The sequence below is a fragment of the Elgaria multicarinata genome, chromosome 6, assembly GCF_023053635.1.
Source record: "Elgaria multicarinata webbii isolate HBS135686 ecotype San Diego chromosome 6, rElgMul1.1.pri, whole genome shotgun sequence".
Lineage (NCBI taxonomy): Eukaryota > Metazoa > Chordata > Lepidosauria > Squamata > Anguidae > Elgaria > Elgaria multicarinata.
The window spans coordinates 81,876,741-81,899,039 of NC_086176.1; the positions used below are offsets into that span (position 1 = coordinate 81,876,741).

The 22,299-nt window shown below is 38.7% G+C and overlaps 1 protein-coding gene across 2 annotated transcripts; it reads left to right on the top strand.

The window, feature by feature from the left end:
- Nucleotides 1–92: 92 nt before the first annotated feature.
- DHFR (dihydrofolate reductase) lies at nt 93–19,737 on the top strand. Of its 2 annotated transcripts, XM_063128627.1 has the most exons (6): nt 93–295; nt 1,142–1,191; nt 1,657–1,762; nt 2,902–3,028; nt 18,737–18,852; nt 19,049–19,737. In XM_063128627.1, the coding sequence occupies exons 1-6, from the start codon at nt 210–212 to the stop codon at nt 19,125–19,127; spliced, it is 564 nt and encodes a 187-aa protein (XP_062984697.1). In that variant the 5' UTR covers nt 93–209; the 3' UTR covers nt 19,128–19,737. The 2 variants fall into 2 exon arrangements, with proteins under 2 accessions (XP_062984697.1, XP_062984698.1); XM_063128628.1 differs by lacking the exon at nt 1,142–1,191 and having other exon boundaries at nt 210–295.
- Nucleotides 19,738–22,299: the final 2,562 nt, after the last annotated feature.

Consider the following 22,299-nt stretch of genomic DNA (forward strand, 5'->3'; position numbering starts at 1 on the left):
CGTGGGGGTGGGGGCAGGGCAGGTCGTAAAAGCGCTTGGACTTTGGATGCGTCTGTGCGGACTGTTTCTTTCTCCTTTCAGGAGCAGGCGTGTCTTCCTGAGCATGCGTAGAACGGGGCTTCTCCGGTCTAGCGGGCTAATTCCGAGCTCCGAACCGAAGACGGGCTTCGTTTTCTGCGAGGAATTCCGGCCAGGGGCAAGAAAGCGCTATGGTGCGCATGCTAAACTCCATCGCGGCGGTGTGCCAAAACATGGGCATTGGGAAGAACGGAAGCCTCCCTTGGCCTCCCCTCAGGTAAAAGGCTCTTATCTCCCGCGCTTCAGAGCTCCCAGTGTGCACTGCTGCCTTTACGCACCATGACCCGATCGAATGGGAACAGGCGAGGCTGAGAGGTGTCGCGTTTGCCCTCTCGGATTCCTGCCGTGCGTGACGGAGACAGCGCCACAATACCACAGTACTGTACTATAAGCCTTTATCGGTGCCAGTTCAGCTTTAATAGGGTGACCATATGGAAAGGAGGATGGGGCTCCTGTATCTTTAACAGCTGCATAGAAAAGGGAATTTCTCCAAGTATCATTTGTATGCATGCAGCACCTGGTGAAATTCCCTCTTCATCACAACAGTAAAGCTGCAGGAGCCCTGCCCTCTTTTGTAACTGATCACTCTAGTATAGCTCCTGAAGCTTTAGCTGTTGAGATGAAGAGGGAATTTCACCAGGTGCTGCATGCATAAAATGACACTTGTTGAAATTCCCTTTTCTATACAACTGTTAAAGATACAGCTGTCCTCCTTTTCATATGGTCACCCTAGAAGTAGGGGAAAGAGTGAAACACTTCTATTACAATAACTCCTATTAGTCTTTATCCTTCCATTTGTTGTTCTTGTTGCAAGGCTACCATAATCAAGCAGGGAATCTTGACTTCAGATTCCTATAACCTTATAGAAACAGCAATAAATAAACATCCAAATGTTAGTGTGTGAGCTGCAGCAATAGGGTTTATCAAAACAGTTGCCAAAGGCTTAAGAATAGGAATAGTATTTATTTATTTATTGCCCCATAGCCGAAGCTCTGGGGTTGTTTTTTTTTACAAAAGTTATGAAGGTGACATCATCACAACTTCTTTGTTTGTTTCTGAACAGGAATGAGTTTAAGTATTTTCAGAAAATGACCATGACACCTACACAAGAAGGTAATGGGGGCTGATCTTCCCTCAGCTGTTTCTTTTACAACCAACACGTGTGTGTGTGTGTGTGTGTGTGTGTGTGTGTGTGTGTGTAGTACTTTTGGGTGATATGTGATCCACAATATATCAGTGTATCCATACAACAATCCTGCAAGGTATGTCAACATTATTATACCCATATTGCAAATGAGGGATTGAGAGAGTGGTTTACTTAAAGCCAACTATTGAGTTTATGGCAAAGGAAATATTTTGTTCATGGTTCTGTTTATTAGCTATCACACTACTGTTTATTAGCAATCATGCATTATTTGCATTCCTATTAAAATCTGTATTTCATGTATTTAAATGTTATTATTTAAGGGTGTGTTAATAATTGTGGTACTGTTGCTTAAACTGGAGTTGTGAGGAAATACTACTACCACTAGATGTCACTACATAACCACATCAAATATATCTTTCTATGTTGTACAGGAAAACAAAATGCAGTGATAATGGGTAAAAAGACCTGGTTCTCCATTCCTGAGAAACACCGCCCTTTAAAAGGTAGAATTAATATAGTACTCAGCAAGGAACTGAAGTAAGTATTTGTTTTGGTGACCTTGGAGAGAAACATATAAATCAGCTACAGTAACTGAACAGTAACGTAGAGGGAGTAGTATTAAACTGATTGGTAGCACAGCATCTTTTAACAATGGTACCTTTCAAGCACAATGCCTCTGTTCAGAGATAGTAGTTGTCATTCTGTGAAAAGTGTTGTCTAGTAGTAGTAATTATGTGATCTTCTCCTTTAATGTTGTGGTTTGTACTTACAGATATTCAATTCTAGTATCTCCTTGATTTTATGGGACAAGTTTCACAATTAATATAATAGCAGTAACATGTCATTTGGAAAGCCTTTGCCTTTTGAGGTTTTTTATATGGGGTTGAGCAACTTGTGACTCTCCAGATGTTGCTGGACTGCAGCTCCCATCATCCATCACCATTGGCCATGCTGGTTAGGGCTGATGGAAGTATCAATTCAGCCCACCCCTCATCTTATGCTAGCAAGATGATAACACAAAAGTCAAAAATGGTTAATGCTGTGGTAGGATTAGTATGTATTTACTAAGTAAATGCAAAGTAATCCTACCACAGCTTTAAGCATCTTCACAATACACCTAGATTGTACTGTCAGGTTCAAGAAAATGGCATGACCCATAAAGAATAGATTCAGTGATCACATGCTTACTCAGTAAACCACTTATACCCAGAATCCCTTTTGTTTCTTTATTTTCATGTGCTTTGAGGTACTCCAGGTCTGTGTCAGGACAGGTACTATGTTGGTTTGTATCTGGTTAAATTATTTTCTATTCCAACATCATAGTTACTAGTATTGTGGGCCCAATCTACTTATGGATTGGCCCTAAACATAGAAATTCAAGTAGGGCCCTGGGGCAGAAATGTGGTAGAGATAAATGCCTGCCAAAGTGATCGAAATATTATAAATTTTATACATGTTTAATGCCTGCGGAAATGCATACAGCAAGATACATGTGGATGATAGTTGGGATTGGGTGTATACTTATATCTATGTGCAGGCGTGTTTACTATTGTCTTTTACCTGTTTTCTAAAATTGTAGCAATATCCCAGTACAAAAAGGCGAATTATCCCTGACACAGCTAAATTCAGAATATTGTGTTCAAATAAACTTAGATATTTACATCAATTTGTTCTAGGGAAGTTCCTGAAGGAGCCCATTACCTGGCCAAAAGTCTGGATGAGGCACTAGATCTTCTAGAATCATCAGAGTTGGCAAGTAAGGTAGACATGGCTTGGATAGTTGGAGGCAGTTCAGTTTATAAGGTATGTTCACACACAAGATGAATACTTTAAAATAAAATAATACAATGAGAGACATACAGTGGCTTATTTTTCCTATGGCCATTTTCAAATCCTTGAATAGTCTTCATAGTGTTGGGGGAGGGGAGGGCTTGTGGTTCAAATTTAGTTTTCTTTTTCCTTTAACAAAAGAAAACCAGTTCAGATCCAACTCATAAATATGACTTGATGCAAAGAAAAAGTGGGGAGGGGAATCATACCATAATCCAAAATATAAATCATAAAAGTAGGCTAATACTAAGCTTCCACTAAGATAAATCAAATCAAAACTGCAACAGATCCAATGCTACATTTTGATAATATAATCATCATCATCATCAGTTTCCAACTTCCTACAAATATTCTGTTTGTCCATTCCCTTTCTTCTCTGAATCTTACTAGGAGTGTTAAATTCACAATATGTATTACATAGATAAAAACCCTTCTTAGCCAGTCCTCTATACATGTGCAGGTTCATTTGTTGGCTCTCTCAATCCAAGCCATAATAATTAGATTCCTAATATATTCATAACCTCAAGGAAGTACATTGTTGGTCTTATCCAAATGAAATCTTGATTAGTGATACAGATACTCCATAGGTAACTATCTGTCTGATTTGTACTACCTTAGACCAGCAGTCCCGAATCATAGTTTCATTGATATCAGATGCATATGCTTCATTATTATTTTTACTAGTTTCTTTAAAACATGATAATTGTTTTCTATGATTAAATTAAAGATTTTCTGAAAAATGGGATATTGTACACTCTAATTCATTTCCCACTAAGGTTGAAATCCTATTCCCACTTACCTGATAGAGCCTTTTAGAACTCAGTGGACTTATTTCTGCCTGGACAAGTATACGATTGCACAAAGTTAGTCATGTGATTGGAATGAGGGGTAAGAGAGCATTAACACGGTTCACATGATCACAGTGTCTGACTCAGCCAGCCACATGCTGCACCAGTGCAGTTTTGCTGTTGTTTGGGATGGGCAGCACCCCTCAAATAACGCAACAACAGCCCATGGGTTGTTGCAGCCACCATGAATCTACAAACCAAGTGATTGTTATTTTAGTTAGATAGATAGTCATATTATTATTATTATTATTTATTTATTTATTTATTTATTTATATAGCACCATCAATGTACATGGTGCTGTACATAGTAAAACAGTAAATAGTAAGACCCTGCCGCATAGGCTTACATTCTAATAAAATCATAATAAAACAATAAGGAGGGGAAGAGAATGCAAACAGGCACAGGGTAGGGTAAACAGGCACTGGGTAGGGTAAAACTAACAGTATAAAGTCAGAACAAAATCAAGTTTTAAAAGCTTTAGGAAAAAGAAAAGTTTTATAGGCTACGCCTTTCAGATTCGAATTGTTGTCTTAATTTGTCCAGGAACTTGGAGAAACGGTACAAATAGTAGTTTTACAAATATTGGTTCGTCTTTCTTCCTTGAAAATATTTATTTTATTTTATTTTATTAAAACATTTTTATCTCGCCCTATGTCACAAGGATCTCAGGGTGGCGTTCAGAAAAAATCATACAAACAATATAAAACAAATATACACAGCTAAAAACAAATTAAACCATTAATAAGCTGAAACCAGTATAGAATTGTAAAACAGTATAACCAATTAAAACTATGTACAGGCTTTGTGAATTTAACCATCAAAGGCTTTGTTAAAAAGCCATGTCTTTACTTGGCTCCGAAATGAAACCAGTGCTGGAGCCAGTTAGGCCTCTAAGGGGAGGGCATTCCACAGCCTGGGTGCCACAACAGAGAAAGCCGTCTCCCACGTCCCACCATAGCTCATGTCTCGCATTGGTGGGACACTGAGGTGGGCTCCTCCAACAGATCTCAAATCTTGGTCAGGCATATATAAGGAGAGACGCTCCCTCAATCCTAAACAAATTTATTCAGTTAGTACATTTTGTTGAAATCAGTGGAATTGCTTTTGAGTAAATGTAGTTAGGGTTGAACTGACTATATGCAATCCACCAAGCAAATTATTGTTGTATATTGCCTTGGTGAGCCCTTTGGGCTGTAAACCAATTAATAAATATTTTAATTAATTAATGTTGTTTTACAGTTTTTACTTATTTTTAATAGTCTTTAAATAAGGCTCTCCAGGAAGCCTCATTAAAACAAGTGGAGACTGAACAAGTACAATGCTTGGTGATAATTTAAAAAAAAAAAAAAAGTGGGGGGAGGAATTTCATCACATTTTCCCCTCCAGGTTTGTGCTGATTCATGCTTTTGTATTATATAATATGCACATGTGATATCCTTACTGTGATAATAAAACTCTTTAATTACCTTTGGCCTCAGCATGCTTTCAATTATGGATGTTTACAGTTTTACTGTTTTTATTTTAATTTGTTTATAGTATGACATAGTTTTTCAAAAATGTACACTTCAGTTAATAATTCATACTGTTCACGTCTAAACTAATTACGTTGTTATCCCTTGTGCTTCATTTCCTGTTACTTCAAAGAGAGCAGTGCCATTCAGTATTACAACACTTGGGCATCCGTGGTTTTATTTTGGGGTGCAGGGGGGTTAATGCAAATATAATAAGGTGCAGCTTTTGTTATACTATAGGTTGCCTTGCTCAAGAGAGGTTTTAGAGAATGTTTCTCTAATAATCAATGGACTTTTTATGTAAATGCTTTCTATAGCTTCAAGTCCTAATGATAAAGCCACTTACCAATAGCCCACAGGAAGAAAATAAACTGGTTCTTCAGAGAGCTTGTATTTAAGCTAGCATTACTATTTTAATTAGATGGGCTAGATTAAAATGAACATCTCGAGTAATGTTTTACTGCATTTATCAGGGATGTAATGGGCTTAATGATAAGGATTTCCAAAAGATTGCTATATATTATGAACAGGTGTGTGGGTAGGAAATTATCTATGGGTATACTAGATAGCTGCTGGAAATTGAAATGAATCATTTTATTTGATGCAATCCATTTACAGCAAGAAACTGCTTTTGAAAGCTTTTTCTTAACATTGCTTTTGCTTTAATAAAGCTGTAGGACCATATCATTAGGAAAAGGCCAATGTCAAGATCAGTGTGACATGGAACTTTCCCAATGAAAGGTTAGTTTGATTAAGTCTGCAGCCTCACACAAACCCAAGAGCTCTGGCTGTATAGTGTATTTGGGATGAAAGTATATAAATTTAAAATAATCACTATAAGCCCACGTTTTTTTTAAGTTTCATGTCCAGAAAAGGGGAAATCCATTTCAATTGTAATAGGCATTGGGTAGTATCCAACTGGGTTTCTGCCAATTCTGTTGCAGCACTGGGACCCACCACTTGCACAGTGGGGTTCTAGCACTTCATAAAGCAAGCCCTGAAAAATGCAGAAACCGTCATTTCCAGATCAGAACAAGTCAGTGGAGATCTGTTATGCGAGCTCCACTGAGCAGTCCCATTCTGGAAACTAGTGTTTCCGCTAATTTCCAGTTCCTGTCTGAAGCATTAAACCCCCATTGTGCAAGCTGTGGGTCCTGCTAGCAATAGGGCAGCACTGGATACTACTCATACTATTTGACGTGGATTAGGGAATTTGTATTCCCACACAACCATGAAAGCTCTTTAAAATTGCAGGAGGATACCCTTGAAAAGTGGGAAGGTGGTGGGATTAAACTGTATTTAAAATAAATACTAGCTGTACCCGGCGTAACATACGCCGTTGTAGCATATCTTAAAGTTTATTAATTAAACATCGTGGGGGCGGGGGCTGCTTCGAGGCCACCGATACAGCGCCATCTGGCAGACCTGGGGGGCAAGTGTCCCCCTCTCCCCGGGGTTCCTGTCAGCCTTGGGCCGCCCACCCAGCTCGCATGAGATTAGGCCAGGGCCTTGGCTCGCAGCAGGCGAGCGGCCTCCCACCCAGCCACCAAGGGCCCCGGCCGTGCCTCACTCATGATCCAGACTGTGGCGCTGCCCCCTTCATGGGGGGAGGGAGCGATGAGGCAGAAAGGGGGTAGAATTACCTTGGAAAGCCCGGAGGAGTCGGGTGAGGGGCTTAGCAACCTGTATCAGCTGACGTTACACGTTACTGTTGCTTAGCAATCTGTATCAGCTGAAGCCTTTATGGAAACATACCTAAGCGTTTTATATAGATAGATAGATGTGCCCCTGTTCATTGGGTTGTTGCTCCTAATACGCAAATAGTAGTTTTTGCTTTAACAGCTCCAGAGCAGAGAGTGGGAGTCTCTGCCCTGGAGAGACTCCCACTCTGTTGTTGTTATTAATTACATTTATATACTGCCCAATAGCCAAAACTCTCTGGGTGATTAATACAAATTAAATCCCTAAATGCAACGTGATAGAACATAATCTAAAACCTTTAAAAGTTTAAGGCAGAATAAAACCAGAGTAAAACCACCAGCAGGGAAAGATCTAAAAACACAAGCACACACATTTAAAAACAAACAGAACTTTAATTTATTCACTTTTTCATTCTGATTCATACCAGATAGAGGAGGATTTAAACAATGGGCAGCATCAGAATTTGAGGCCCTTGCTTCTGATTAATGGGTTGTAGAGCCTGTTTCCCTACCTGAGTAGGGGAACGTGAGTATTTTTATTAATTCAGCTGTGTTAGCCAATCCAATTTAATTTGCCTGTGCTTTGTGCAGGAGAAGCTCCTTATAACATACCCACTTTTTTCTTTAAGCTCCTTCATGGCCTAAATATACCCTGTTGCTGTTACTCATAGGTGCTTAGAACTGGATATGTTAATACAATAACAAGAACAACATAATGATTTCCATGGAGGCCCACACATGTTCCATTTTGCATTTTTTACATGGAATGCATGGTACTCATGTGAATTTACTATATATGCACACAGTTATTTACATATATGTAGAATCATCAATCATTATTGAACTGAAATACTTTCTATGAAGAAAATGCATACTATATATGATGATATTCTGACAGTGTTTTCATAGGGTTTTCCCCTCCTTTCTTTGGAATAAAATATGATATTACAGAGCATCACAGCCCGATAAGACAGATGGTATAAAGAGCTGGTCATTGGTCATGTCCTAATTCTTCATTTTACTAACACAAGTAGGCCACATCAATTAGTTTCATGGAACAACACTACCTAAAAATCTTGGGGAATACAGCTACCACATGGCCATTTAAGAAATACTGGATTCACCCACTATTCAAAAAGATAATTTAGTGCCAAACTAAATGTGACACTAAATGAGGCATTAGGAAGCCCCATCAGTGTGTTGGGTTTTCATTAATAGGCACAGGAGAAGAATTGATCTTCATCCATATTACAGCATGTCAGAAGGGGGTTAACTCTTTCGCTCTCTGTTACATCCAGATGAAGATCCACGCCCAGCTGTACTATTAGTCTCAGGGCAGGGCCTTGGCACCAATGGCAGCTTTTCACCTTAGGCTATATTTTTCTTAACGTACTGTTGGTGAGGGGGGAGGCTATTTTCATCAAGACCATGATAAGTTTAAACCTCCCCATGTACTGTATTCCTAATGACAATCAAACTCTCCATATCCCCACGCCTGTTATCAGTTAAAAAACAAACCACACTGTCAGGATTTCTGATGACACAAGTTGAGCATCACCTGTAGTTTGACCCTTAGATAGAAACTGATTTATTCTGACATGAGCTTTCATAGATCAGAGCCTTTTAGAAGCATGGACTAAGAGGGCGTTGCGTTGCATTCATGTACACTGCTTTTGAAAATGTACAAGAACACAGGTACAGAGAATCAGTGAAACACACTGGAATACTGCAAAAAATATAATCCACTTCACTAAAAAAAGTATCACTTTGTCTTTTAATTCATCTTGTCTCAAAAAGTAGTAGACAGCAGATTACTATGACAAAAATGCTTCTGCCACTTCATGGCAACGTCACTACAAATTGTGTAACACACTACAGATTTTATTCATACAAGCAAAAGGTATTAATTTAAATGTACCAGTTGTTCAAATCTGCTGAACAAATTTTCCGAGCAGTGGCTCAGAAACAGCTCTAAGTGGCAAACATACTAGTCAAGGCTGTTTTATACACTTAAGAACAGCATAAACTGAATGCATTTTGATAAAAGCATTGTGTAAAACGTTATTCATTTGGCAAGATAACAAGAGGATATGTGATGTTTAGCTTATCAGTCACTGAACAATGGAAAATGAAAGCTCTTTGCACTCTCATACAGTATGTTACTCCATATTTAATGTGCAACGTTAAATATAAAAGTGTTCAAAATAACATGTATTATGCTGTTGTATTTAGCTTGGCTTTCAGCTTTTTCCTATTATTTTTCTTGCATTAAGAACCATATATTTGAACTTAATTATTGCAGCAAATCTCTGGCATATGATCAACTGCCTTTTTAAAAGAGTACTTCCTGACAAAGCAGGCAGCATACCTCCTGGTATATGCAAGTGCCATTCTTAATCAGCCTTAAACTGAATAGAAACCCACAGCCAGAATGTTGGGGGAGTAACACTGTAAATTTGGCCAAACAGCAAAAATCTAATATAGGCAATCCAATATGTTTTAAATGATTACATTTATGAAATTTTGATAATTAAGTTAAATTAAGTGCCATGTTCTTGTCAGTTATATCAGTTCTTCTAAATTCTCATACCAGAAGTCTGGAACAAGAAGGGTCACTTTTTATTTGGTAATTTGTTAGTCTAGTACCTGGATGTTTTTCCTTTTTCTCCATAACTAAAGAGTTACTGTTGCTACTTTTCTTAATGAAGAAAATATACTGGGTGGTATCAACCTGCTGCACATGAAATAGAAAGTCCTGGTTTAAAAAGCAACCCCAGAAACAAGCAAAAACACTTGTTTCCAAATCAGGACAGGTCAGTGGAACTTCCTTCTTCAAGCTCCACTGACCTGACCTGTTCTGGAAACAAGCATTTCCACTCATTTGGGGGTGTGGGTGGAGTTTAGAAGCACTAGCTCCCCATTGCATTAGCTGTGGGTCCCAGTGGTGTGTGATCAGACTTGGATACTGCCCTCATGAAAGAAGCTTCAAACATTATTGATTCTGACAGCCCTTGCCTCGATGTCGGTGGCTATGGCCCTGTTTGAATGAGAAGTCTCCCTTTTTTGCAAAGAATTTATTAAATTAAATGATTTGTGTGAGATGTTTTGATGCACGAACACACACTTTGCTCAGGGAGCAAGTCAACGTATGTTTGTGGTTTAAATTTAACCTTAAGTTCGTGCTAACTCTCTTACTTCCTCACCTAGCACAGAGCAGATAGGAGAAACAGGAGAAAGGAAGGAGAACGTTTGCCTTTCACGTCTTGTCTATTAGTTATCCCGAGATTGAAGAATATCTGGCTCACTAGGGATTGCTTGGAAGAGGTGTATCTGATGGAGACTATGGGGTTGCTCAAACGTAATGGCAGCAAATCATGGATTAATTAACCTAATTGTCGGTTAACTCTGGGTTGTTTAACCCACAATTAACCTATAGTGTCCAGGTTCGAATGTCATGTAGCAATCCCTGATTGGACCCGACTGAATATTCACAATGCCACGGAATGGGCCTGGCATGCGCCGCAGCAAATTGTGGTTCAATTATCCCATGGTTTGCTGCCATTTCATGCGAACTGGGTCCATATCACAACATATGGCAATTTTTCCTAGGGCAGTGCATATCAAGGCTGAAAGAAGAGTTATTATTCCTTGGGCAAAGACAAAAGTAATGAGGATACTAGTCAGCTTTGACTGTTCCTTCCTTTCTAGCAATTGTGCCTGTGTATATATGCATTTTATTTGCAGAATTTTAAAGCTTGCTTTATATATAAAATAAACTCAAGGTGGCTAATAATGAAAATAAAACTAACAAAATAATATTGAATAAAAGCAGTAGTAAAATCCAATTCAAGATGCAACATCTAAAAATGCTGCTGAAAAGAATGAACTGACAGCTAAAAGGTGTGCAGCAGTGGTGGAACCTATAGAACCAAATCATACCCAACAGTTAAACTGGGACCAGGCAACCTCCTTAGGCAGGGTATTCCAGTATCTCAGTACCACCACTGAAAAGGCCCTGCTTTTCATGCCTACCTAGCAAATGACTGATAGATGGCAGGAGGGACACTGCAGGGCTTTAGTGGATACTCTATAAACAGTCAGTTCAACATGGTTGATAGTAAAATTACCACAATTTATTCAGTTAGCTACTCTCTGAAACTTGTTTTTTTTTTGGAGAGGTAGGTGAGATGATTTCAAATCAGTGCTTAGCTACACATGAGATGACTGCTTCCTAGCCATGCTGGAGCTTAGCATTTTAGCTGAAGCTGAGCAGCACCAAATACAATTGCTGCATCTCCTTTTCCACTTGCTTCAAGTAACACAAAACACCGACATGGCACCCCACTCTACATCATTGGCTGCTGCTTACTGGGACTGGGAAATTCACAATGCAATGATGTCATATCACACCATTGCCTTACTAAATGATGGGTGTGTGGGACTTCTGCTAATATCCGCAGCACATAAACATGTTCTGATTTGAGGGAATAACATTAGTGTAGGCCTATATTTTAGGCAAAGTAGAGGCATTCCAACTGATGATAATCCATTACAGGAAAGAAGATACTATAATTATATTGGATTAGTTTTCCAACTGTGTTGAGAGCTGCTTTTCTGTGAATATATTGTAAAGTCTCAATGACGTATCAGGAACTGTTTTCATGATCTTTCTCATAGAATTGACATTTATTCTATGGGAAAGAGCCACGTGATCAGCCCTGCCTATGTTATTGGGTCATTAAAATATATTCCTGAATCAATTGGCTTCAGACAGGAGCTGATCAGTCACCACATAAAACTCCATAATTTTTTCGTCTCCATTAGCTACTAATTTTTTTCTAGACCCTATTGAAAGTGCTGATTCTTACCTCTGAGACCCTAAAACAAAGGTGGGCAACTTGTGGTTCTCCAGATGTTTTGGCTATCATCCCTCACCATTGGCTATGCTGGCTACGGCTAATAGTTGTAGGCCAAAACTTCTGGAGGGCCACAAATTGCCACCCTGCCCTAAAGGGTCTGGAATCAGTACACTTTTATGATCATCTTCTCGCATACATACTTACAAATACGCTCACAGCTACATGGGGAGGGGCTGTCTGTTTTGTGCTCCTCTGCTATGTAAAGATTGATAGTTGCTTATATGAGAAAGGGTTGCAGTACCTCTTTTCCAAAGTTCTTGTCCCATTATTGCCTGTTCTTCCCAGAAATTGAAAGCAACTGTTCCAGAGGGTTCTTGAAGTATATGTAAATTACAGTGCAATCCTATGCTTATTTAATCAGAAGGAAGTCCAACTATGTTCACTAGGGTTTACTCTGTAGTAATTGTTTTTAGGATTGCCACTTTAATTGTAATTTATTAACTTGTTGTTTTGCATTTTTTGCTGACTCGAGATGAAAGCTTTTCTCTGCCAGGAGAACAGCGCTGATCTAGTACCTGATCCAACACTTTCTGGAAGCAGTGTAGCATAGGACCAGAACTTTAAAATATTTCCGCCTTAAAATAGGAAATAAATGCAAAATGATATTTTTACATAGTTCAGAATTAGTAGTCATCTCTCATTCATATGAACAAATGTGTCGATTTGACATTCCCTTGAAGAAAATTATAAAGGGTGGGGCGGGGAGGTTAGAACATGACTCACTGATGGAATCATAAGTCACTTAAGCCCCAGTCTTCTGTATTTCAAGTGCCTTTTAGAAGAAGTGGTTGCTAAGATAGAAGTGGGAGGATTTGAACCTCTGTTCTGAAGAAGGTGTGGGGAGGGGAAAGAAATGTTGAAATTTCTTTTCTATACTAGAGCTGATGCTGAGCAACAGATTGTAGGTCATTAAAAAAAAAGCTAGGATACAGAGGAATCTATTTCCTTTCCTTTGTGTACAAGAACTGTATGAGAGTGGTGGTTAAACATTAACTACTCTCCTATGTGAGCCAAGTATTCACTGTAGAGTGTTCTTTCTCCTCTCTCTCATCATGTTAAGCCGCAGGTACTTAGCAAGAGAAGATTTGGCTCTGCAAAAATGAAGGAACTAATTCAAGTACAAATCCTTAAATAGTTTCATAACATTTTCTTGCCCATGATATTTATTTAACATATTCAGCCGAATTAATCCTGTCTGAAAACTCTTCAATATGTACTCCGAAGATTCTAAAGCAAATATTAGATATTTTATTCCATCTGAAGCATGGAATTGGAGTTGCTTTTCACACTTGGCAGTTACTTGCATTCACAGTTGAATTTACAAGAAATTCTTAAATCTCCTGGTTCTTAAACCAGTTAAGGCTGAAATCCTATACACACTTGCCCGGAAGTAAGTTCCATTGAGGCCCATGTAACTTGCTTTCCAGTACAGCACAGCACTGTTTATAATACCAGAGTTAAAGTAAGTCCTTTAGTTACTTCAGCCTGTAGTTCCTTCAGGTGGTTTCAATGTAATCATTCTGTCCAATGCAGCAGAATAGTTGAGGACAATTTTGTACAGGATAATAAACTAATTTAAATTTGAATCTTTGCTTTATTTATTTATTTATTTATTTCATTTTTATACTGCCCAATAGCTGAAGCTCTCTGGGCAGTTCACAAAAATTAAAACCACGAAGAACATAATAAAACAACCAACTTTCTAAAAACACAAATACAAAATACAGTATAAAAAGCACAACCAGGATAAAACCACGCAGCAGAAGTTGATATAAGATTAAAATACAGAATTAAAGCAGTTAAAATTAGTTGTTAAAATACTGAGAGAATAAAAAGGTCTTCAGGTTTTATCATATAGGAAAAGAGTCCAATCAAAGTTTTAAAATATTTAATCATTGGAAAAAATGATATTTTATAGATTTAAATGATTCATACACTGCCCTTCAACAGCACTTCCAGGGCAGTTTACAAAAACAAGTGAGCCAAATGATTTTTATTTTTAAATTTTGCACTGTATGTATATGTAGCTGGAAGCCAGTATGGACTCTCTTCTCATTCTAATAGTTCCAGAATAACAGTTAGTTCTCACTTATGCCAACCTGAGCAGTAACACGCCTCCTCACATAGCTTTCATTATATCTCTTTTCAGAATAGCTTCCTTCCTGAACTTTCCATTTAGGAGTGCAATTTTCAAAAAGTGTCTGTCTCTGAAATCCCATTGTTAATAATATTTATATACCGCCCTGTAGCCAACGCTTTCCTAAATGTGTATAGCTAAGTCTGCATGCACAACCATGATTCAACCTGAACTGCCACAACTTAAGTACGGTGATCATATGAAAAGAAGGACAGAGCTCCTGTATCTTTAACAGCTGCATAGAAAAGGGAATTTCAGCAGGTGTCATTTGTATATATGGAGAACCTGCTGAAATTCCCTCTTCATCACAACAGTTAAAGCTGCAGGAGCAATACTAGAGTGACCAGATTTAAAAGAGGGCAGGGCACCTGCAGCTTTAACTGCTGTGATGAAAAGGAAATTTCACCAGGTTCCCCATATATACAAATGACACCTGCTGAAATTTCCTTTTCTATGCAGCTGTTAAAGATACAGGAGCCCTGTCCTCCTTTTCATATGGTCACCCTAATTTAAGACCAGTCGTATTCAGCCTTCACCCAGAATGTACTTTCCACAAGACTTACTTGCATAAACCTGCCTTAGTGTTTCTTTGTGTATCTGTTCTCCTTCCTTGTGTTGATTATTTTATAACTTGCTTCGAAATTTCTAATAAAAATATTTTCTTAAAAGTGCGTGGAAAGCAACAGATATTAGTGTGGAAAAAAACTGTTGTAATTTTATCTCTGTAAATAGAAGACTGCCTAGGAACCTCATATGTGCTGCTTTTCTGGAGAAACAAACATACCTGTGAGAGTCTTGGCCAACCTGCTATGTCCAATGTCAGTTACAGTCTGACACTGGACATGCCAGAATAGCAGTTCCTATAATAGCTTAGACTTTCTTTCTTCATTCCTGGTCTTATTCTAAGGCCAGTCTTCAGTCCTGCCTCATTTGATTTTGTTATCCTCAAGCAATAATGCTTCTTTGTAACAAAAGATGCTATATCTACATCTTGAATTTTGTGTAATTTTCACAGCTAATACAGAAGCTAATATTTAAATACTGTTAGTTAAATTAATAATGTTATATAAAATCAAATCAATTTATATAGAAAGCTTGCAAAGGAGGACAGGTTAGAAAGAGACTATCTTCAGCTTATATAAGTCACTATGGTCAGTTACAATACAATTATGCATGTATATGCAGAGGTAAGCCCCATTGAATTCAATGCAATATACAGGTATGTGTATAGGATTTTAGCCTTAGTACAGTCCTCTGCACACCTACTGGAAAATACATCCCATAGAATTCAATAGGACTTTTTACCAGGTAAGTGTATGTAGCAGGGAGTGGGAGGCCAAATTTCTCCCATCAGGCCTTTTGCAGGACAGATAACACCAATGGGTGTGGCCACACCCATTGTCATCTACCCACACACACACACCCATTTTGCCTTTCTCCCTGCGGAGAGAGGCACTGAGCTCTAGGGAGTTGCTTGCATGCAACTATGTGGGGATGCATGGACATGTTTTCTTCAGCATGCCCACTTCCACTTTATAGCACAATGCACGATCAGTTCCTCTGTATGTTGTGCAATGTGAACTGGGACTGCTGGGTTGTTTAGCCCTCCAACAACCCACCGGAATTGGTTTGCACATCACACTACGTAAGTTACAATGGAGATGATTGTGGGTTATACTGTAAAGCAGATGAGGAAGGTGCACTGCAGGCAGTGTCTCCCCGCATGCAAACAAGGTCTATGCCTATCTCAATATGGAGAAATGGAGTCAACTGGCTCTGGGAGAATGTGCCATTCAACTCGGGTGTTTCCTTTGTGGACTTCTCACCATCCCTATTGGGGTGGCATTTGGTGAGTGAAGCCAGGACTTGACTGGTGCTTGAAGTGAATCCTCCCAGCTCTGACCAAGTCAGGCACCTCCTTCATGTATCCATGGGAGGGAAGGGGTTGACTCTTCTCCCCATACTGTTTTCCAACTACACATTGCCCTCTGAATCTTCTTTTTGACCCTCAAGTTTCTATTTGCGAAGATAGATGCTTACGTTATTGCAGCTGCTGCCTACCGGAGATAATACCTACAAATCAGATGACATCCTGCACTGTGACGCACAAATCACTTATAAAACTTAATCTTGTCCCAAAGATTTAAAAATCTGTTTTTGGATTCCATCACTTCCATGTCTTTGTATTGGCTAGGTTTTTAACAGTGCATGCACTGCTGAATTTTATTGTGTATTGCGAGGTGGTTAGTCGGAGGGAAATATTATTGGCGACTTACCATTTTGGTACTATGCACCTCTTAAATGTAAATTGGCCAGTAAATACTAGAAGGATTCTGGCTCACTGAAGATGTCTCTTTTTTACCTGAAGGCATTCACAATTGGAGCGATTTCTTTAGAAATTCATGTTCCCAGCAAGTGCTGACTTTTAAATTATTGGATTACATCTGCATGAATAGACATTTGTCAAAGCAGTAGTTAGGATAACAAAGTTAGGTGAATCATCTTTAGAAGATTAACAGTAGGAGAAAAGCAGGGAAGAGTCTTGTAAGTCAGTATAATAGTAACTGTTGTTTTCACAAGCAAGTCTTCTAGTTTTTTCTGCATCTATAAACTAAAGAGGCTACATAGATCAGAATGTGCATGGTTTCAAAATGGACTGCATCTGATTTAAGTGTCACAGTGACTTTTTTTAGTCTCTTGTTGCATTCGAGGGTAAAATGCTTCTTACTACTTGTGGATATGTTTTATTCTTCTTAAATAACCTTATGAAAGAAAGAAAGCTTTCATGCATAAAACATTTTCTCTTCCTGAGCCAAATTTATGTTACGTGTGACATCAGTTTACATAGACATATTAGCAAGTCATGAAAAATGTGTGCTATTTTATAGTAATATGCATAATTGTAGAAAAATGCAGGGAAAATGTTTTAGTTGGCTGGAAATAAACAACAGGGTTAGTGGTCACTCTTCTGCCCTGTTTGTGAATTTTCAGAGGCATCTAGATAGCTAATAGTAGACTAAATGGTTCTCATATTCCAGCAAGGCAATTTGTATGGTGACAGGGATTCTTATTCTTTGAGAATCTGTGTGTTCTGTTTGGCTTTCCAGAGCCTTTTATTCTTTGACCTACAATGTTTCTAAATAGTGAACTGCAATAAATAAATATTTACTCTTTCAATAATTTTTTGTCCCACTCTTGTTATTGACTGATGATATATTAAAATCATCAGTTAATAGACCAAGAGCCAGGAAGATTTTATTTACCCCACCGAGTGCAAAAGCTTAGTGAATATTTTTTTGTTTATATATGACGTGTCTCAGAAAAGTGAGTCTTACAAAATTCCAGTGGTGGGGGGGCTGTGTGATGACATCAAAATGGCTGCCACGCTATTATATAGTTGCCACATTTAAATATGCATAACTTCTCACCCGTTTATGTTACAGAGATGATTTTTTTCTGAAATGTTTCAAATTTAATGACAAATATTTTTTGTAATTACACATTAAGAAAATGTATAATAACATGGGGTTTACCCCAACACTAACGGAATTATGAGTGATATCTCGTTATACGTCCACGTTCTCAGGATTGTATGATTTTACAGTTTATCGTACAGGGCTTTCATTTCAAAAGCATCCACCCTAAATATCTCTTGATCTGATGCACAGATTATTTTGAACATCTTCAACCATGATTTTTACAGTTGAACATGTTCAAATGTTTTTTACAAAATTTCAAACAGGACGAGTATGATGAAATATTTAAAAAGACAATTTATTGTTGAATTGTTTTTAACCAATGTTTTTGAAATCTTCAAAATCATGGTTGAAGATGTTCAAAATGATCTGTGCATGAGATCGAGAGATATTTAGGGTGGATGCTTTTGAAATGAAAACCCTGTACGATAAACTGTAAAATCATACAATCCTGAGAAAGTGGACGTATAACGAGATATCACTCATAATTCCGTTAGTGTTGGGGTAAACCCCATGTTATTATACATTTTCTTAATCCTCATTAAAAAATGCAACTTTTTTGTTATTGAGTATTCTTTCAAAAGTCATATAGTTTTTGAGTAAATCATGGTTAAACGTCACACATAACCAATGTGAACACTGATTTTATACGTTCAAATGAAATTATCTCCAAAACTAATGGAGTTAACAAAAATGTGTAATTACAAAAAACATTTGTCATTCAATTTGAAACATTTCAGAAAAAAAATCATCTCTGTAACGTAAACAGGTGAGACGTTATGCATATTTAAATGTGGCAACTACATAATAGCGTGGTAGCCATGTTGATGATGTCAACATGCAGCCCCCCACCACTGGAATTTTGTAAGACTCACTTTTCTGAGACACTTACGTCATATATAAACAAAAAATATTTACTAAGCTTTTGCACTCTTCAGCTAAATAAATCCTGCTCTGGCTCCTGGACTATAAAATCTACAGTAATGCTCAGTGAACAAACATAATCTTCAGTGTTAGTTAGTTAGTTAGTTAGTTAGTTAGTTAGTTAAGAGAACAGGTATTCATCAGTTTTTACTTGCTTTTTTAAAGGCAGCAATGGACAAGCCTGTTCATCATCGACTGTTTGTGACAAGAATCTTGCATGACTTTGAAAGTGATACATTTTTTCCAGAAATTGATTTTGAAAAATACAGACTTCTACCGATGTAAGTATTATATTCTTGTATCAACTAAAGCTTATTATTACTGGCATAACAAAAATTTCACAAGTTTATGTATGCCGTGGGGCAGGGGGATTGAACCAGCAGTATGTGCAAAAGAAAATAACTTCTTAATGTTCTTTCCAGTTCATCAATATGTATTTAATTTTATCAAATGAAATGTAATTTATTATCTCTCTAGCTTTGCAGGTGTCCCTGCTGATATCCAGGAAGAGAATGGCATTCAGTACAAATTTGAGGTGTACGAAAAGAGAATCTAGACCTTATTTGGTGTGACACCTCTTGCCTCAACGCATGCCTCTTATTTCATCCATTTTGCAGAACGAACCACAACTTTTGCCTGCCTTGCATGTTTTCCAAGAGGAAAAAGAAGTCACCACTGTGCCTCTCCCACCCCCAGCAGTTAAGGCTATCATGGCAAAGAAGACATTGCTCCAGTAGTGACACTCTGGAGAGCAGCTGCTGCAGTAAACAATGCAGAACTTCTTTACAAGGATAGCCTAGCTGCAGCCAATGAGAATCAGGCAGAGGGAGCAGCAGGTGCTTCTCCTTTTCCCTCCCAGAGAGCAGGTGACGATCATGACCCAGTGCAAAGTTACATAGGAGTAAATCCTACTGAAGTCTACAAGATTTATTTCCAAGTAAATATGCATAGGCTCAGCTGTAACCAAGTCTCTTTCACATATTACGCATCCATGGCTCTCTCCTTCCTCCTCTTCCACTGCCCTGGCAAATGCAAGTGCTGCTCATGGAGAGGCACAATGCAACATAGAAATTGGAATGCAAATGTTATATTTTGTTCATATACGCTTTCCATACTTCTGTTGAAACATACATTCCATGTTTATAGCTGACAGAATAAAACATTAATAAAAATGTAATGAAAAAACGGTGAGTTCTAGAACTTCATCTTCTTCTTGAGTAAAGATTTCACTGTTTGCTCTCTTTATGCAGATCTCCCTCACTACAATTTAGATAGTGAAACTGTCCAGTAACCTTTGGCTAACAAACTTTCTGCCAAAGTTATATGAGTAAAAGTAGGGCCATATCTGCCAGCTTCAGCAAAGTCAGATTTCCACTGTGAACACTAGTATGAGCAGAACAAACATGCTTGCAGTGCTTCCAAAACGAAGACCTCTTCCAATGCTTCCCTCTGTGCTGTATTCACACATGTGCTTAAAAAAATGCAAAAGAAAGGGCATTAATTCCACTATCTTTTCTATACCTAAGAGTTTATACACAGAGAACATATATATCATAGAATCATAGAATAGCAGAGTTGGAAGGGGCCTACAAGGCCATCGAGTCCAACCCCCTGCTCAATGCAGGAATCCAGCCTAAAGCATCCCTGACAGATGCTTGTCCAGCTGCCTCTTGAAGGCCTCTAGTGTGGGAGAGCCCACAACCTCCCTAGGTAACTGATTCCATTGTCGTACTGCTCTAACAGTCAGGAAGTTTTTCCTGATGTCCAGCTGGAATCTGGCTTCCTTTAACTTGAGCCCGTTATTCCGTGTCCTGCACTCTGGGAGGATCAAGAAGAGCTCCTGGCCCTCCTCTGTGTGACAACCTTTTAAGTATTTGAAGAGTGCTATCATGTCTCCCCTCAATCTTCTCTTCTCCAGGCTAAACATGCCCAGTTCTTTCAGTCTCTCTTCATAGGGCTTTGTTTCCAGACCCCTGATCATCCTGGTTGCCCTCCTCTGAACACACTCCAGCTTGTCTGCGTCCTTCTTGAATTGTGGAGCCCAGAACTGGACGCAATACTCTATATAAGATACCATCCCCACCCAGGGGGAAACAAAGAAGGAGGGGGGGGAGAGAGAAGATAATACAAAGATTCCATTCTCTGGCTCTGTCAAAACACATGCAACATTTTATGAATGAATAAGTTCAAAAAGTTTGTTTCCCATAGCAACTGCTTCACTACTTTTAAAGAGGCCCACCACACTTTCTGAGAATCAAAGATCTTGAAAAACCATTTCAGTAAAGACTGGTTAGATCTAGATTTAGGCATATAAAACAGCTGGAAAGACCAGACCTCCACAGACCAGCCCCTCCAGAGGTTGCGGGAACAGTCAAGAGAGAGGGGGGAACCCCTGACAATTTTGTGGAGGCACTTTCCATGATCAGAAGCCTGTCCGTGGAAGGTAAATCCTAGATCCATCCCAGTGTCAAGCTTTTCAGAAGTGTGCCACTTTGCAAATTAGGATCTGATTTATATTGCCCTTGTCTTTATACTGGGAGGTCAGCAAAGGAAACACACCCACAGTATGTGTTCCTGCCTCAAATCAGACAGCATGTACTTCTTTAAACATATCCATAACATAGCAGTTTCACATAGCTGTGAAACTGCTATATGCTCAGGTCTATCTACAGCACATCTGGGGAACCCCCAGCCTTCTGAGGCTGCCTTTGCAGCCAGACACACACACAACTCGAATTCTCCCCATGCTGCTGAGGAAGGGGGCATACAAGAAGAGTCATCCCCATCTGCCCTTTCCTGCAGCACAACCATACTTCCAGCTGTTGGGAGCGCCATTTAAATCAAGTGCTGCCTCTGGTTAGCAGAGTACATGCAATCTCAGTTCCCAGGGAAATTGAAATCTCCCACCTCTGTGCTGAGGCACGAGTAGGAACAGTGTGTTGATGTAAGCATAGGTATATGATGCATGCTTGTGTGGACCCAGAATGCATCATCTCATGGCCCTCAGAGGCAATAAATTGCCTACCCCCTGAGTGCAGTTTCACTGCAAACAGACGGTGTTGAGCTGATAAGCAATTCAGAAGTCTCTCTAGCCCAACTTTAACTCGCAGCGACTGGTCAATATATGAATAGGTTTGAAAAATTTGATGCTTAAAATTAAGTCGATTTTTGTTGTTTTGCTATTGTCTGTTTTAAATGAAAACCAGGAAAGAAAATCCAAGTTGCTTAGCAGCAGGCACTTTACTTATGAATCACTGCCTGGTGCAATTACAAATGCTAGGAAATTACTATATCGGCATTAAGAAATTTTAAAGGTGGGTAATTTCCAGAAATTATCAACTTGTGACTGATAAATTTTTCCACAGAATCCAATTTTCTAAAAGAAGATAAGAAAATAAGTGAAATAGTACTAAACATTCTCTTGATAGTACCATATGATATACAAAGTCTTTTTTTTTACCACTCAGATGCTCAAACAGAACACTGTTGTCAGATTATTTTCTACGACATGTTTTTACTTCCCTAGTACCATCTTCTGTTTAATGATCTTTTTGTCATTTTAGAGGAAGAGCTTTTCCCTCTATTTGCACTTAAAATGTCAACATGTAAAAATTAGGGATGTGCTCCGCTTCTAATCGGACCGGCGAATTAGAAGCGGAGCGGGGTGCTTCGCCTCCCCTTAAGGCAGAGGCGAAGAGGATTGGGGGGCCAGCGGAGCGTGGCGAAGA

Bases quoted from the DNA above. Each gene is read 5' to 3' on its own strand.
- DHFR (XM_063128627.1), top strand. From the start codon at position 210: ATGGTGCGCATGCTAAACTCCATCGCGGCGGTGTGCCAAAACATGGGC. The intron at 3,029-18,736 runs GTATGTTCACAC...GCTTTTTTAAAG, and splicing joins GAGGCAGTTCAGTTTATAAG to GCAGCAATGGACAAGCCTGT. The intron at 18,853-19,048 runs GTAAGTATTATA...TTATCTCTCTAG, and splicing joins AAATACAGACTTCTACCGAT to CTTTGCAGGTGTCCCTGCTG.